General features: G+C 35.6%; 1 protein-coding gene across 5 annotated transcripts; it reads right to left on the reverse strand.

Annotated features, from left to right (window-relative positions):
• Positions 1–1,693: 1,693 nt before the first annotated feature.
• Positions 1,694–18,462, reverse strand: LOC134749544 (uncharacterized). Of its 5 annotated transcripts, none has more exons than XM_063684525.1 (14): positions 18,415–18,462; positions 10,865–10,907; positions 9,842–9,883; positions 9,726–9,755; positions 9,543–9,569; positions 8,055–8,105; positions 7,158–7,205; positions 5,595–5,618; positions 4,298–4,339; positions 4,145–4,174; positions 3,717–3,749; positions 2,614–2,631; positions 2,180–2,250; positions 1,694–1,890 (listed from the first exon to the last, which is right to left on the reverse strand). In XM_063684525.1, the coding sequence occupies exons 1-13, from the start codon at positions 18,427–18,429 to the stop codon at positions 2,219–2,221; spliced, it is 435 nt and encodes a 144-aa protein (XP_063540595.1). In that variant the 5' UTR covers positions 18,430–18,462; the 3' UTR covers positions 1,694–1,890; positions 2,180–2,218. The 5 variants fall into 5 exon arrangements, with proteins under 5 accessions (XP_063540595.1, XP_063540590.1, XP_063540592.1 ...); XM_063684520.1 differs by lacking the exon at positions 18,415–18,462 and adding an exon at positions 15,561–16,734; XM_063684522.1 differs by lacking the exons at positions 5,595–5,618; positions 18,415–18,462 and adding an exon at positions 15,561–16,734.
• Positions 18,463–19,511: the final 1,049 nt, after the last annotated feature.

Consider the following 19,511-nt stretch of genomic DNA (forward strand, 5'->3'; position numbering starts at 1 on the left):
CAAGGGAGCAAAATGACATATTTACGGCGAGAGCGTACAATTGAATCCTAAACGAAGCGAAGGATTCTATAATAGAATCCTGAGCGTAGCGAGGGATTCTAACATAGAATCCTGTGCGTAGTGAGGGATTCAAGTGTTAACGCCCAAGGTGAAAATAATTTTGCTACCATGTGACACATACTGCTTTTCACATCACCTATGAGGAAATTACATACTAACATTAGGTTTCATAACATTATTATTTTAAGCAAAGATCAATACGGACAAAGTGCCAAAAATATGTGTACACGACCTTAGTATAGGTACATACTTCTGGCACTTTGTCCGTATCGATATTTTCAGACGTGACTGTAGTGACAAATTAAAAGTACCTACAGCTCATAATTATGTACCTAATATCTTTTTAAAAACAGCAGCAAACAACTAAAATGATACAATGAAAATCAAGTACATTATTTTTGTAGATTTTTCTAATAACAAATTAGCTCTTACCCCTTTAAACCAAATCTTCGGAAGAACACTATGAAGACTGATATCACTTATATTTATTATTATTAGTGTCGTTACCGGGATGCTGCTTAAAACATCTGACACAGATGAAAAGGCCTATTATTATTGATTTAAACTAAGTATTTACTAATTTATACAGAATACAGAACCGCATAATGCTTTGTGAAATATTTGTACAATTTTTTATAAATATAAACTTTTTAAATTGCATAGACAAGTATGGCTGCGTTTAAGGAGACCTAAAATGTCAAAATGAAAATTAAATTCGGGATGTATTATAAATTCAATATACGCGATATAATCCGTTTTCATAGTTTTATTTCATGAGTAACTATCGCGGTAACCGAAGACAATATTATGAAAATTAAATTATTAAACTAAAGTTTTTTTACGTTTCTTTGTAAATATTACGCTAATTAATTAATTTACTTAATTTAAATATGACATTAATTAATTTAAAATACGTTAATTACATAATTACATTTTTTGTTTACAATTACAACAAAATATTATTTAAGTTAGAAAAATTGTATGCACGTAATCGATTATAAAGAAATTGTAATCGATTATCTGCATACTAATTTCATATGTCTTTGTGTCAATGTTTCTTACTGGCAACAAAATGTCCTTGAACTGAAAAGTGCCACTTTGATCCCTCCTAGCAGGGAAGAAAAGTTCCCTTTTCGAATAGGTGGTGTGAAAAGGTAATTTTCGCGCATGTACCCAGAGAGCCCTGAAACCGTCAATTTTTGCCCCAGATGATAAATTTGCGCATTGAGAAATGGATAATTAACGGATAAAAAGAAAAGGTCGTATCAAAACCAGTCCGAACCATTACAAATTGTTAAATGCGAATCGGGATCCAGGGCGAAGTTGGAAGGTTTCAGTTCAGTGGTGGCCTTAGCATTTTTTGGTGCGAGCGGACCAAAGCCCAGTGCCGTCGCACCGCTCGCATCGCCCGAGGGTTTCCTCTTGGGTTTCCGTGATATAATATATATATATATATATATATCTAATGTCAACGAATAAGGTTTTCTAACCAATTACTGCACCTATACGACTCGACTTCTACGAGCTGTTACTTAAGCAGTTACTTAATAGTATATTAAGAGCTCACAATCAGTTAAAGTGGCCTGGAAAATTCTATGGCGAAGAGCAATAAAACAAAAAGATATATACGGGCTCAGAATTTTAATTAAGTACATAAAAATTATATTGCAAATACAGAATATTGTATTACTGTAGAAAGTAATACTTCAGTTAGAAATAATAATATGCGTTTATTTGATTTTAAACATTACTATTACATAGAACATGGTACGAAAGTAAAAAATTATAAATTCAATTTGTTTGCCGTTTTGCACGATCCATGGGATTTAACTAGAACAAAAAATTAGTTTAATGTTTAAATAATAAAATGTAATAAATATATTTTATTTAATACATGTCACTCGCGTTTTAAGTCGAACATTGGGAAAATCATTTATATTTTTCTTATCACCAGAAAGTGTCCGACTAAAAACAAGGTATAAGATAAACGTCCGAGTACTGGTCATGGTCCCATTACATGTCATCTATAGGCATATGCAGGGTGCCATCTATTGGGAATTAGCATGTCGAGTACTGGGACGTTTATCTTAAAATTAAGCCCTAGAAAATTCTCAGTTACCAATGTATTGTATAGATATTCTTTTGAAACCGCGTTGCTTTATTTTCCAGTGCGGGCTGCTGGGTTGGGGTCTGAAACATAAATTAATCACTTTATATTTAATGCACAATAAATATTGTAAATAGTCAAGAAAATATGATCACCTATAAATAACATTGTTTTTTTTATTGGACTTGTGGCAATAAGGCTTGAGTTGTAGATTTTTTATCTGGCCTGTTTAATTATAAACCTATGGCGTCGCAATAAAGCTTTAAATTTTATGACATATTGATTGTATGAAATTAGGTGTGTTATGCATTTTTATTTTAAGAATCAATATAAAACACAACTAAAAAAAATACAAAAAAATGGGCAACTCGGTATCGTTTTAACTTAAATAGGTGATCAAGTGTCTGGAAATTAATTAATTTTAGAGTAAATCAAAACATGCTTACATTTCAAGGGCCTTAAATCTGGAAAAGAAACAAAAAAATACTTGATTAAAATATGGTTACTGTGGTTATGGTGGTAAACAACCATATTAAATACAGCACATAATATTATAACTTAGCACAGTAATATAATAGTAAATCATTATTACTAAAGGCATAAGGTCCACGGATGGACAGTTAATCATCAGATATATCAGAGCGCCCAAGGTGCTCAAAAATATATGAACACACACTCTAACGCCTTGACAATAGAGACGTTCAGATATTTGTGAGCGCCTTGGCCGCTCCGATGTATCTGATGGCGACTGTACTAATGGTTAATGTGAAACAAGCATTTTCCTAACAATGTATAAATTTATGTATGCGTATTAAATACTATCTCTTAGCTAAGAGGCCGTCCATTTATTACATCATACAAAATTTCGATTTTTTTGGACCCCCACCCCCTCCCCACTAGTCGCACTTATTGTACGTAGATAGAAAAACGCTTGTACGTACTATCACATTTGAAATTAATTAAGATTAAAATGTTTGAATAAACAATAAATTAAAACGTATGAATAGTACATGAACTGGCTCTATCTCAAACAGCATACTCGTAATTATTCAAAGCATAAAGTAATGTAACATCAGTTTCTAGTCTAGTGCTTAAATCATTTAATTATTTAATCTATTGAAAAAAATCTGCAATGGAAAAACATTTATCTTTATTATAGGTAATTTAAAAAAAATGTTTTTTCTGTATGCTTATGTCAATTATATTCTAAAAATACTTTCAACGAAACTTTTACATCGCCATTTGGTAGATTTAAACCTGTTTAAGAGTCACATCACAAATCACAAGATTATAATAGCGGCCGCCATACTATCGGAATTACATGTTAAACTAACATGAAACTTGGTACAATAATATTCTAATAACATCATATATATGTTAATGTCTGATATTTGTTTTCGTTGCCAGAAATTGTTATACAAAGAAAATAGAATGTGTAATAAAACTGCTGCATAAAACCACACAAACAGTCTATGTAGGGGGGTCAGCTATCTCTGTAGCTGACTGTACATTTCCGAGGACTTCATTTAAATTATTTTATTTCACTTACTGATCGAAGGTCTGTAGAAAGCCGGGTCCACGACTGTTGATATAAAAAAAAACATTTGAGTAGAAGATACCTACACTAAGTTGCGTAAAAATCGCAACCTCCCAACGAACTAGGATAAGATAAACAAGATAAACTTATTTTTCAAGAATATTTTTCTGATGGTAGTAAGATTTTTCATATATATCTTTTACCAATAATTGTATATTTAATAAATTATGATTTACCCTATGCAACTTCTAACACTGATTTAGCAGTGAAAAATCTATGTTTTAATTTATTTAATTTATATTTTTTTCCAGAATCAGTAGACAATTACGTGACACATATATTAATTTCGGGCAAAAAGGAAAAAAAAACATGCATTTAAGGGTTAAATCAATAATAATTCATTGATAAAATACCTACGATAATCAAAAAGAGATACTTACTAGCGGAATCTATTGATGGTGTCTGTACCGCTGTGGATTAATATGAAGACAAATAAAAATAAACTCAATAAAATGTACAAGTCATTAATTATTTCATATGTTGCTAATCATTTTTTATATCCGAATACCTATGCCTCCATAAGATGTACTCACCATCATTACCCGGGAGGTAAAAGCCTGGATCTGGATTCTGGACTGTAATAAAATTATAAATCCAAATAAGAAAAGTAAGAAAACACACTACAATTAAAAATAAATATTCACGTACACTAACATAAACGAAAAAAACAAGAACAAAACCCCGGAAAGAAAAAAGTTATGGTTACTAAAGTAATTTACTTAAGTCATTTAATAATTGTGAAATAAATTTACCTTTCAAGACATGCGTTTCCAAGACCTCCACCAGCTATGTCTTATCTATGTATTGAAGGATCCACAACACAAACATAACGACGACGCACAACAAATATCACAACCACTATAAAATACCCTTGGGACTTAAACCTCTACAAGTATTTATTTGGGTCACTCGTAATTTTATATCCATTATGGGTCTCCGGCAAGCTCGGTTCTCCATACAAACGTAGTTACGCTCTCATTTTAAAACGAGTAGCTAATTTGCTCTGAAACTTGGTACTTACAATTGGATAAGGTATATCTATGTCTGTGATTAGTTTATGTAGCTTCAGATACCATAGTTAAAAAAATACAGCGAATTTAAGTTTTTCATACAAAACTTGTTTTTTCTCTATTTCGTTTGTTTTATAAACTGGAGCTATATAAGCTAATTGTAGACTTAGATAAGTATACCTCATATCATTGTATGTGCAAAGTTTCATTACAATCCAACCCGTAGTTTTAAAATGTGAACAGAACTCCGTGTAAGTACGGGAAGGTGAAATTCGGCCGAGCTTGCCGGAGACTCTTAAGTGTAACCTGACATTTGACGAAAACGACAAAATTGAGAAAAAGGGTAAAAATTTGCATCGAGTAGGCGATTAAGATTCTGTATATGGTTACAGGATAAATTCTGAATACTGTCTAGGAAATGTGCTTTTTTGTCCATGGCATTCGGTTTTTCTATTCAAAAACCCAAATGCTTTAGACTAAAAATCTTACTGTTTTTTTCCGCAACTATAGAGATTCCGGTACCAATAAAATTATAGACCGTCATCAGGCCGCTTGCAGACGTCCGGTGTTTTCGCCGGACAACGAACCATGTTAAGCGACTACGTCCAGTTCTATATGTGGCTACCGATAGCTACACCCATGATAACAAGATGTCGTCGCTTAACACGGACAATTGTCCGGCGAAATCACCGGACGTCTACAAGCGGCCGATCGAGCGATAATCGACTTAAATTATGCGAGTGACCCATTTAAAATTTAAAAATATTTTACCACATATATAATACCACAATTCACAACAAACATTTTACAATAAACTTACTAATAGTCGAAGGAGGAGACAGGTCTGTTAAACAAATATTAATAATTAGTTATATCTTATCAAAGTTCATTTGTGTTAGTTACAAAGGACAAAAAAAGATAGAGCCAATTCACATGCCTAGAATAAATAATTATAAAACTAAACTATTATCCTTACGTTTTATATCATACCTTAATCTTAACGTTACAATCGAATTTAAACTGTTGTGAGACATACCAACACTAAATAATTTTACGGTTTAGACTCACTTGTTTTTAGTCACACGCTCGACATGACACAACGTTACAGTTTATAAAACTGATTATCTAATATTTTCAATATTTATGTGTAAGTGTTTATACAAAAAATGTGCAATATAAAAATATCAGTTTTTAAATCGGCTATTATATACAATGGCGGTAGATGGAGCATTTAATTATTTTGTATGAAAAATCTTCCAAAACAAAAACTATGATTTAGTTTCCTTAAGGGAGAGTTACTACCGAGTACCGAATAGGCTAGGCCAAAAAAACATTTCAGTTATTACTGATAGTAATAATTTGGATAAGTGCATTGGGGTAACTTCGAAAGCGGGATAATTTTGAAAATGTCTTCGAACTTCGTATATAAGATGAATACAGTCTAAGGAAAAAATGTGCCTCGGAAATCAAGAAAATGTAATTCCCGCGTAGATGGCGCTATCACCTTTGGCCTATTCTCGGTTAGATGGCGTTGTTGTTTCACTTTTTATTTAACACGGGTCTCTATTGTTTCCCATAAAGTTTTATGTCATAATGTATTGTTTGTCCACATTTTCGTTAGTCATAATTTGGTTTTTCTCAGAAACGCGTAACTTTTCAGGATTGCCATAAAACAAACCTAACCTAACCTAACCTAACCTATCTATAGGATAACCTTTGAAAAATCCTGAAAAACAAAAAAAATCCTGATAGCTAAAGACGCCGGTTCGAATCCGGCCTTCACCACTGGAGGGCTTCGTCACTTTTTCTTTAATATATGACATCTATTACAGTTTTTAATTTATATATAGTAGTGTGACTACCTAAAAAAATTAATAAAATAATTTAATAAAATAATTTGATTTGTTCCCAAACTTGTTAAGTCCTGAAAAGTTAACGGTTTCAGATTTATGACTAATGATAATGACAATCATTATATTATGACTTTCAATAATGATGTCAAACAAAGGGACCCCTATTTAACAGACATGGGTCAAAATCATATAAAAATAATAAATACAAATAAAAAAATATTTATCCATATATTATATATATACATTTTTTGATATTTTTATACATTTTTATTTTTGGTTTTAATCGTGTGTCGACGTAGATGGCAGTCAATTTACTGTGACTACAAAATTTACTATGACAGCTTAGTAACCCTCTATCCTATATATTCTCTTTGGCCACACTAACGTTACTGTTGGTATTCGTATAAGTGCTTCTAGTATAATAGATATTTTCCATTTTCAAAATTATCCCGCTTTCGAAACTACCCCAATGCACCTTAGCTGATACGATGTACAGAAGTTATACGGTACGGTTATTCGATTATACTCACCAGCACCGGTGTTGGCACTGCCCACGTAGTAGGCTGGATCCGGGTTAGCTGAAACAATCATTGTAGAAATTGAGCAGAAGAAAAATAAGTAAAAACATTTTTTATGCTAGATATAGGGTTTTTGCTGACGGTTTTCTTTTTAACATTGAAAATGTTTATCAGATCGTTTTCGTGGGAGAGTGTAATTCGGCTATATTTCCAAAAGTTACAAAGATATACGAAAGGCAGTGGTATTCAAAGATAAAGGAGCTTGCGGAGCACCGTAGGGTACTATACTTTTGAAAATCGGTCGGTAACTTTTTTGGAAAATTGAAAATGCAGAAAAATAAAGAAATGTTCCTCTTTTTTCGTACACAGAAAGAGATTATTCTAAAAACAAAAGCTGATATCGAAAAAATAAAAACAAGCTTCTGAGGCAGTATCGTTTGGAAAAAGAAATTTTGGAATCAGTTGAAAACCGTGGGCTGGGCAGGTGCCCTTATCATTGAATCCAAGGTCCAGGGTCTATATAGGGTCCAGGGTCTGGGATCTAGGGTCCAGGGTCTAGAGTCCATGGTTTAGGGTCCAGGGTCAAGGATCTAGGGTCTATAAAATAAAGTCAAAAGTGAAAAGTACTTTTCATTTTTGATGCTCATTTTTCAATGTCATATGATAGTTGCGACTGTTGCGAGGAGTGCAAAATTTATATTTTTTTTTCTTTAAATAGTAATCTGCTATAGTATATAAATCTTTTATACGATGATAATGCGTGGTCCTAGAAGCACTTAGCCGGTTATTTATCTTAGAAAATGAAACAAAATCAACTTTCAAACCAATATTATAAATTACCTACGATATTATAGATTGCCTTGTCTAAAATATGGTAAATTCAAAGAAAGAAGTAGCTAATGGTCTTACCGATTACAACGTTGTCACCACTAGACGGTAGGTAGAAGCCGGAATCAACGACTAAAACAAAAACATAAGAGTTTAATTATTTGTAAAATATTCAGCCCAAATATGCCACCGTTTCTCTGTCAATATGGGGGCTTTCTAACTAAATCGTTAGGTATGCTCCATATTATCGGTGCTACAGATCCAGATCCAGATCCAGATCGTAAAAAGTATTACATAAGTGACTTAATAAGCTGAGCATCACTGCTCAGCTTCTAGTATAATAGATATTTGCCATTTTCCTATAAGCCTATAAGCTAGGGTCTATTCAGCATCACTGCTCAGCTTATTGGGACCTCATTCACGTAAAGGATGACTGACGTTAGACCGGGCTGTGTCCGGGCCGGAGCTTCCGGCGCTTCGTTTTCTATGGAAAGAACATGGAAGGCATCACGTGATCACCGGTCATCTGTCATAGAAAAGTAAGCGCCAGAAGCTCCGGCCCCGACCCGGCCCGGTCTAACGTGACATCCTTAATACAGGCTACATTAAACTAAGGTATTGTATACATATAATGTTCCATAGTAGGTTACCCTACACAGTAGGTTATCCTTCTAGTTGTTACTTTCAATAGCAGATATCTACGATGATAAGCAAGTAGGGTGTCAATATTGGTTATATTGGTTAATAGGTTATCAAACGTGCAAAACCTTAGGTTGGTAAGTATGTAAGGCGAAGGGGGCGAAGTGCGCCTGCCGTGTAAGTGCCCTATATATCTATATCTATACTAATATTATAAATGTGAAAGTCTGTCTGTCTGTGTGTTACCTCTTCACGCTTAAACCGCTGAACCGATTTAGTTGAAATTGGGTATACAGATAGTTTGAGTCCCGGGGAAGGACATAGGATACTTTTTATCCCAGAACTCACCCCTCAAGGGGGTGAAAAGGGGGGTGGAAATTTGTATGGGGAATCAATAACCGCTGAACCGATTTAGATGAAACTTGGTATGGGGATAGTTTGAGTTGTGGGAAATGATATAGAATAACCTTTTATCCCCGAAATCATCCCTTAAGGGTGTAAAAAATGGGGTGGAAATGTATAGTGTGGACCAATTTGGGGGTGAAAAAGGATGGATTAAAAAGCAGATTTTTTTAAGAATTAAGGTACCCAAATTACTAATTCCACGCAGACGAAGTCGCGGGCAAAAGCTAGTAGATTATATAGGTAGGCGCACTTACACGGCAGGCGCACTTCGCTCCCTTCACGGGGAAGTGCGCCTGCCGTGTAAGTGCGCCTACTCCTAAATATCGATGTAGACTAAATTAAAGGTACTAGGCGCACTTACACGGCAGGCGCACTTCGCCCCCTTCACCTTACTTAAAAGGTACCGTTGGTGTTAACCCTTAATTTTTTCTGTAATGATTTTTAAATGTTGACCTCAACTATTTATTATGATAAGTAATTTAATGCAAGGACATAAATAAACTACCTTGTATTGTAAGTACTTACCTTGACTTGTTTGTCCAACTGTTTTGACTGAAATAAAAAGCATGCATTAGTAGAACATATGAACAAGAGACAGAAAAATAATGCTGCTGAAGAAAAAAGTCGATTGAGACAAATATATTACTGTTCAAATCATCTTTGATAATATCGACATTGCAGTAAATAGGTAGCCATTAAAAAGTGTACCTGCATCACCCGGTTGTTCCACAACATTAACTGTAAGAAACAAAATAAAGTATTAAAAGAAGAGCAAGGTTTTGTGTAAAATGACTACTTGCTATGCTATAGCTAATAGTAATTACCTTGCCCAGGACCTGGGTTATTGACGCTATCCACAACGTTAACTGGAAGAAAGAGAAGAAAATTAATTCACAATTACTATAATATTAAGGAAGCTAAAAAAATCTACAGATCAGGCAAAGGTCAGGTGTAGCAGTTATAAATTGAAATTACCCAGAAAAATAACATGTACGTACACGTACAGCAGACCATAAGTTATGCATGTCCTGCTGTGTGCAGTTTTTTCTGGCAGTTGTTACATCTGTTGCAATAACCTCAATAAACTTTTAATATGTATTGTGTAGGTATGTATTACTGTAATATTGCTTGATAAATCTGACAGGTACCTGTTTAAGCTAACAAAGAATTGAGATTGAAAATCTTAAAGCAATTATATCACATCCAATCTTCAACAGGAATTCCTGTTGATGATTGGATGTGATATTGATGATAAGTATTAAAAACAAACAAAAAATTGTTTCTTACGGCCAGTTACTTAAACATAATTTTCAACACACTTGCTCAAAACGACGTTTTTATTCCACTGATTTTTGGCTCATAATCCTAGATATTAAACACGCGTGCTCTTTCAGTGTATTATTTCACTCGTGCTTTTTCATTATATTATCCGACTGAGTTAAGAAGCTAACTGATTGCTAATAATATGCATGGAAAGGGAGCCTTCTTTAATTGGTCGGACTGGCGGGCACGGGCGCGCCCGACCGCCTGCGCAGTGCGCGGCCCGGCCGGCCCGCCCGCCTCGCCACCCGCGGCCGGGGCGAGCGAGGGCCGGCCGGCAGTACGAGTATGACAGATGAAACACACAATACTAACTGTTTTAACTATTAAAATTTGATTAATATGAAAGTTTCTTTTTTTCTCGCAAGTGTGTTGAAAAACGTCGTATGAAACGCGTGTGCATTGTTCATTACACACATCGGCTTTCTTATTGCGCGCTCGCTTACAGCTCGCGCGCACAATATCGCCTCGTGTGTAATGGCCAACTTAGAACACTTGTATCATAATGTACTAATATCTAAACTCACCAGCCTGCGCAGAAGCCATGGCAATGGCGGCGAGAAGAAGAATCTGAAACACACGAATATGATTCATGTTGAATCGTCAGCTCAGACTGGGACTATAAAGATTTTAAACCAATGCTACATTGTGAATCTGTTTATATATTCGTTATCTTTTAGATAAGATACAGTTTCCTCAAATTTTGACAATGAAATAATCGCAGTTGTGTCATTTACGGATGTTCGCGGAATGTAAAAAACAGATTGGCTGCAATCCTATTGTTTGGGTGGCTCTTGAATCAAGGTAGCTAACGTAACCTATGAAATATGTATAGGTATTGTAGATAAGTATTAAGATTTAATCAACTAGTGTTCCGTATAGGTAATATGGTGCACAGCCGACGTACAGTTGCAGCTAGTGCAGAACATGGTTGATAGTTACTACCTAATACTTTTGTAATATATTATATAAAGTACAGTCGCCATCAGATATATCGGAGCGGCCAAGGTGCTCACAAATATCTGAACACGCCTCTATTGTCAAGGCGCTAGGTGCGTGTTCAGATATTATTGAGCACCTCGGCCGCTCCGATATATCTGTTGGCGAGTTATTATGCACATTGTCTTGAAGATTACATACTTTTTAATAGTAACTCAAGAGACGTTTGTTACTGTTAAAGATGTAAATGAAACACCAAGTTCGGGCGGAGACTGGCCGTACTTTATTTAGGTACTTACCCACATGCGTATATAAATATAACCAATATCAGATCTACCCACAACCTCCCTTTTATAATAATTGTATACAATTGAATTAAGTTACTACATTATCCTTTTTCTAAACAACAACAAAAAATTAGGTAGGCAGAGTACATTAAATTCACTATTAAGTATATCTTCACATTGCATTTTCAACATCTATTCTTTACAAACAATAAAGAAAGATATGAACGTTAAATATAATACATGATAGCATCATTGAATTATTACTAATTTTATAAACAATATTAAAGATTTATATTGATCCAGAAATTATAGAATATCTGCATTTGACATAAATTCCTATATAAAAACAAATGTATTTTACTATGACAAATTGACTGTAAGTAGACTTGGTGGATAGTATTTTATTTTTATTTATTTAATAATTTACACTGTGCTTATTACTGCAATGTACTTAATACCCTGCTTTATTTATAGGTACCTAAGTTTAATTTTAATTGTTATAATCTATGAATTAACATGCACTTTTTATTTATTTTTTTATTTTATGAAACTTGAACACATACTTATGCATAAAACATATAATAACAATAATTATTTGTACCTACAAATTATAATTTATCATGGATTTATTATGATAACATGTTTCCATTAATAGGTTAAATTTTGAACGTGAGATATAAACTTATTAAGCCAAAAGCATTGCACATTACAAAATGATGTTTTTATACAGGTGCTTTATTTATTTATGAATATATATGATATATATTACATTTTAATAGATTTCTTTTTTTTCCACGACTTGATGAGTCATCAGTGTCATCAGTCTGCACGTTTAGTAGCCCCATCGATCAGGTGGTATAACCGTCCTGCCGGAACGAGTAATATACAGATTATTGTTTGCATTATTATCATTAGACACCGGGACCGGGCGAGAATCGCTTGCAGTGCAGGTGTCCGACCGCTGCATACGTGAAGCATTCGAGAGTGACGTCATCGCGGCGTTATCAGTTGGAATGTCTAAGTCGTCATAAGGCAGGAGACACACAGGGCTTTCAGATTGGGATTCCGAACGATTATCAGAATCACATATTAGGTGACGCCGGTTTCTTATTAAAGTGCCTCCTCCTATTATTTGTATTGCATACGATCGTATTCCACGGATCGATTGCACAATACCGTTGACCCACTTTTTATTAACCCTAACTTTTACTTTCTGACCTGGTACAAGGGGAGTTAAATCTCGCGCACCTTTATCATAATAGTCCTTTTGCTTATTTTGCCGTAATTGAAGCTCGGATCTAACATGCTTTGAAATTTTTGGTTTAAGAAGTTTCGGTGGGCAAGGAACTATACTTCTCAATTTGCGGCTATTAAGTAACTGAGAAGGACAATCGAGTGTACTGCTTATAGGGGTATTCAAATATTCCAGCAAAGCTAATCTAAACTCTGTACCATCAACCTGCGTTTTCTTGAAAATCTTCTTAACCGTTTGTATAGTTCGCTCCACTTGGCCATTTGACTGGGCGTAATGGGGCGAAGAAGTGACATGCTGAAATTTCCATGTTTGAGCAAATAACTTAAAGTTTTGGGAACTGAATTCAGGGCCATTATCAGACATAACTATATCTGGAATACCTTGGCAGCTGAAAATTATCTTCATATGCTGAATTACATTGTCAGATGTCAACGACTTTAATTCTACCACTTCTACATACTTGCTGTAGTAGTCGACAACTATTAAATACTTTTTATCATTCCAGTGAAAAATGTCGGCACCGATTTTTGACCATGCTCTGCTAGGAACTTCATGCGAAATAAGTGTTTCCTTCCTATTTTCATTTTTAAATAATAAACAGGGTTGACAATTATTGATTAAGTCTTCTAACTGTGAATTTATATTTGGCCAAAACATTATTTCACGAATTCTCAATTTACATTTTTCGAGACCAAGGTGACCAATGTGCACCCGCCTTAACAATTCACTACGCATCTCGGAGGGAATAATTATTCTATCGCCCTTCCATAGCATACCGTAAGCCTCAGTTAATTCATCCCGGTATCCCCAGTAGGGCCTAACTTCATTACATACTTCTTGTTTGTTATTTGGCCACCCATTTTTTATATACTTTGCCAACAATTGTAATTCCGTATCTTCTTGTGTTAACTTCTGAATTTGCATAAAATGTGTGTCTACAAGCGGGTTACTAACTGCCACAGCACAAATTTGTGCTCGGGCATCTAGGTAATCTCGCGGTTCTATTATCGGCGCACTGGCCGGTTCTACAGCGCGCGACAGCGTATCGGCAATAAACAAATATTTACCTGGCTTGTAAATTAATTTAAAAGAATACGGTTGTAGACGCAATAGCATTCTCTGTAGACGTGCCGGAGCCGATGCTATTGGCTTGCTAATAATACTGACGAGTGGTTTGTGGTCAGTTTCTACAGTAATATCGCTTCGACCGTATATGTATGTATAAAACTTTTCGCATGCGTACACGCAAGCCAAAAGCTCTTTTTCAATTTGAGCATATGATTGCTCAGCTTTAGTCATAGCGCGTGACGCGTAACACACAGGCAAATTATTCTGCATAAGACAACATCCTAGACCGTTTTTACAAGCATCTACCGATATCACGACTGGGGTGTCCAAACTGTAATATTGTAAGATCGGAACGCTTGTCAAGCATTCTTTAAGACTATTGAATGACTTTTCGTGCTCATCATTCCAGTGCCATTCAACTTCTTTCTTAAAAAGCTGTCTCAAAGTATGATTCCTTTCAGATAAATTGGGTATAAAATTACCAACATAATTAACCATACCTAGAAAACGTTCTAAGTCCTTTACGTTCAATGGACGTGGCATATTTTTTATAGCGGACGTGTGCGCATCGTCAGGGTAAATGCCGTGAGGAGTGATCTTGTGACCTAAATATTTAATTTCCGATAATCCAATTTTACATTTATTTAAATTCAGTTTTAAATTTATTTCTCTACATCTGTCAAATACCATTTTCAATCTACGGTCGTGTTCCTCCTTAGAACTGCCGTAAATAAGTAAATCGTCTACAAATAAACAAACACCTGGAATGTCGTCGAAGTGCTCATACATTTTTTTATGAAACACTTCCGATGCAGATGAAATTCCGAAAGGAAGACGCAAGAATTTATATCTACCGAAACTGGTATTAAATGTACAAAGGTCTGTACTATCAGCATGTAATTTTAGTTGCCAGAAACCCTGTTTGGCATCCAAAGTACTGAAATACTTGGATCCACCTAGATTAGCTGTAATTTCGTCCAAAGTGGGCAGTTTAAAATGCTCGCGCTTGATTGCTAAATTTAAATCACGCGGATCCAAACAAATCCTTATGTCCCCGTTGGCCTTTCTAGCTACTGTCATGCTGTTGACCCAGTCTGTTGGGCCCTCAACCTTTGCAATAACTCCGTCTTTAATCATTTCGTCCAATTTACTCTTTACCGAATCTTTCAAGGCCACAGGGAGCTTCCTAGGAGCATGCACCACTGGCCTGACGTTTTCGTTAAGCTCAATTTTATAATGGCCTGGCATACAACCTACCCCCTCAAAAACGTCTCTGTACTCTGTAAAAATGCTATCATTTAAATTACATTCCTTATCACTGTTCACTTCCAATACTAACTTTACTAAATTTAACTCGCGACATGAGTCACGGCCTAAAACAGGTGGCGAATCTACATCGGCTATTGTAAAATCTACAATGTAACTACGATTTCTATGCTGCACCTTTAAATTACTCTGGCCTACAACTTTTATGCCCGTACCAGAATAACCCGTTAATCGGACTAAAGACATTCCTAACTCTCGCTCAGATATACCTAAATTTCGCAAACAGGTACGCGGGATGATGTTCACGTCGGCCCCAGTGTCCAATTTAAATTTTAACTTACTATCATTAATTGTCAAATCGACAGACCAATCACTTTGAGAATCAGAAAGATAATATATTACTCGTACCTGATCGGTTGAGTCATCCGCTTGAATCTCGTAAATTTTGCACATCCGAGAAAAGTGATCAAATCGGTTGCAGTTCAAACACCTCTTTCCTGCAGCAGGACATCTGGAGTTCCCATGTTCATAACCACACATTGAACACCATGCACTACGCTCACTACTACGACCGTGTTCGTACGTCAGTTGATTTCGTTGCATCGGTAGATTCCAGCGCTGCACTGGCGGCGCGGGCGGGTGAGCGGGCGGCGCACGGGGGCGCGATGGCTGCCTACGACCGCGGGGCCACCCGCGCGCTGCTCCTCGATGCGCGGGCGCTCCTCGCCGGGATACCCACATTACCCGATTTACATCACTAATTTCACTACTGTCTTCCCGCAGTACTCCGTGATGCCCAAAATAATCTCTTTGTACCGCATAGGCATGATGCTCCACAGATTCTTTTTTGATGGCTCCGGCCTGTACCTTCGAAATTTGCGCAACATTGCAAATATCTAATGATTTTTTCAAAGTTAAATCTGGTTCCCGTAGTAGTCTTTCCCGAATCGCGTGGTCCTTTATTCCACAAATAAGTCTATCCCGAATTAAAGTCTCCATTAGGTCTTTAAATTCACACGAACTCGCCAATTTTTTTAACTCGAACGAATATTGTTCGATAGACTCGCCTTCCTTTTGATCGCGAGTAAAAAATCTGTGCCGTTCAATAGTAAGATTCTTTTTAGGCAGGAAAAATGAGTCAAACTTATCCAGTAACTCCGATGATTTCGTTATCGACGATTTATCAAATTGCTCGTACACTTCTCGGCACTGCTCGCCGACGATATGTAAAAGGATGCTTAATTGTACTTTCGAGTCTTTTTTCGACAGCTCACACGCGTCATAATAAATGAGAAATGCGTTCTTCCATTTTTCCCACTCTTTTGATAAATTTCCCGTCGTAACATTTTCTAAACTATTAACGAACGAAAATGGCGGCGGCGGTGGCAATATCGAGTCCATGATCAAAGTTCACAAAATTACTTCCACTAATTGTCACCAAATCGAATCTTCTACAGCACGTATACACACAGTTAACTACGTGGACCGTAAAACACAATATCTTCAAACAATTTTCAATGTAGATTCTTTTATTTCGGCTGCGCCATGTTAAAGATGTAAATGAAACACCAAGTTCGGGCGGAGACTGGCCGTACTTTATTTAGGTACTTACCCACATGCGTATATAAATATAACCAATATCAGATCTACCCACAGTTACCATGGCAATAATTTGATTTAAGAGTCCCCGGTCAGCTCGGCCTTCCCATACAAACGTAGTTCCGCTCTCATTTTAAAACTATGTGTTGGATTGTAATGAAACTTTGCACATATTATAATGACATGAGGTATATCTAGGTCTGAAATTAGTTTATATGGCTCCAGTTTATAAAACAAACGAAATAGGTTGCCGCTATAACAACAAATAGGTACTAAAAAGTACGGAACCCTCGGTGGGCGAGTCCGACTCGCACTTGTCCGGTTTTTTTAGTTTTAATGCTGTGTCGATAGATGGCAGTAAATTTACTGTGACTACAAAATATACTATGATGATAAGCCTCTATTAACACTATATTATCTTTGGTACAAGTATTAAGTATATGTAGGTATTTGACTTCAAGGCCAAATGGAAGATGGTGTATTAAATTTAAATCAGACAATCTAAATTTATACTTTTATTGGTTAGACCGCAAAGTTTTGAAGTAACACTCAATTTCGATCGGTAGTTCTAAACAAGTTTCTAAGCAAAGACGTGGGTAAATTCCAAAATTATAATTATTTTCACTACCAAAACATTAATTAATGAAAACTAATGCAGATTTTTATAAGTTATGATATGAGTAGTATAACAGGCCCGTGTTGTATGCAACTAATATTACAAGCGGAACTCATTTTATAATAAATTGAATTAGAAAATGAGTTCCGCTTGTAATATTGGTTGTAGTTTATTATGCAACACGGCCCAGGTTCAATGAATTCTGCTTATCTTGCGTATTTCACTGATAAAATATGAAACTTAGATCACAACTCACAATGACTCGATTTTTGTTATTGTTTACTACAACTTATTCACTTGTACCTACTATTAACACGTTTAACTAACCTCACACAATTACTAAAGTAACTCGCACACTTCAGGTAATTGCTTCCTGAAATGTGTGTGATAGAAACATAGATTACCTATGTCTAAAATTCACATTGACAAATTGATAGTAATCGCTCTTATCAGACTAAACATTTGAAGATAACAGAAATGGCCAGCCATAAAAAAAGTTGTTGAAAAATAATGGACAGTACAGAATTTGGCTGACATAATTAGTGGTATTACCAAAGATATATACAATGTAACTCCGTACAAGATACGAGTAAGTAAAGTCTAAGAATAAAACGTGCCTCGGAAAATCGAGAAAATTTTATGCTCGAATAGATGGCGCCGTACCTTTGGCCTATGCTCGTGTAGATGGCGACGCCGTTTGATATATTTAACAATTTAAACACATATATATCAGTGAAAGAACATGGGTCAAAGTCATATGGCGTTCTAAATACAATAAAAATTTAAAAAAATATTTAAATATGAATGAATGGGCCCTGGAGGAAAAGTTGCATTTAAACCTTAAGTTAGCTCATCTTGCTCAGACAACATTCTTTTATTTTTTAAAAGAAACAAAACTACAGAAAAAAGAAAATTTCATCCAAAATTAAGAAAGCTTCCCAAAACTGTAAGAATTTTGCAAGTTTTTGGAGCTTTCCTCAATTTATGAAACATTGCGACGTTACGTTATACATTAGACTTTATTTAGGTCATATAAGTCGAACTTACCGCTACAGCCTTCATGGTGATTTTTTGACTATGTCCGATTGGCACAGAGACACCGACAACGGACGAGACTCATAGTAGCTCCGTTATATAGGTACTCGCGGAGCACGAACAAATATTGACAACCCAAACAAATTGTGAATGCGAGCGTTTCCTGTGCCAATTCGTGTAATAATTAAACACGTGCAAAGTTGTATTAAGTATTTTTTTAATAAATTTAAAAACCCGACTGCATTAGAAATAACAATAACATAATATTATTAGGTAGGCAAATAAAACACCGGCCAAGTGAGTCATTTAACAGAAATTGGTTCCTAAATTTTGTTCTCGAGCGTGTAGCAAAGGAACAAATATACGAACCATATATTGACAAACATATAACCCTCCTTGGTGTCGCGCAGTCGGGTAATTAAAATAAGGTACCGGAGGGTAATAAGGCCTGGTGGGTAATAAGGCCTAATTTGCCAAAATTCACGTCCATGACCTTGTCAGGTGACACTTAGTTGACGATCAAGGAACAAAAAGTTAGTACTTTCTCGCTAGTAATTACCCGGCCGCCAGTATTGATTGCGTAATCCAGCCATTCCCAAAGTGTGCTCCCCTAGGGCTCCGCAAAGCATCTCTGAGGGCTCCGCGAGAAAAAGCGACCAACAAATCAATATCCAGCTCCTATATCTCTGGTCCACAGTTAATTTGTCAAACGATTTTTATTTATTTGGGGCTCGGTCAAATACTTATTTTGCTTTCCAAAAGGGTTCCGTCGCCAAGTGAGAACCGCTTCGTAATCCATTGTGAAAAGTTGCTTCGTGGCACTATTAAGAAATATGGGTCCGAAAAATTGTTAGTATTTTTTATAATACATACTACGCTCATCAATGGCAATTTACGATCATTGACTCTCTTATTTATCTCTTATACTGTGGTAAATGTGTGAATAACGTGTTATATAATCCCATTCTTTTTTTATCCCTTTTTGTTTACATACATCGATGGTGGGTAATAAGGCCTACAAAAATTACCTTTAGGCCTTATTATCCTATATGGGGAATAACAGGCCGACATGAGTCGTGGAAAAAATAAATATTTTAGTTTTTTATTTA

Source organism: Cydia strobilella, chromosome 18 (genome assembly GCF_947568885.1).
Source record: "Cydia strobilella chromosome 18, ilCydStro3.1, whole genome shotgun sequence".
Taxonomy (NCBI): Eukaryota; Metazoa; Arthropoda; class Insecta; order Lepidoptera; family Tortricidae; genus Cydia; species Cydia strobilella.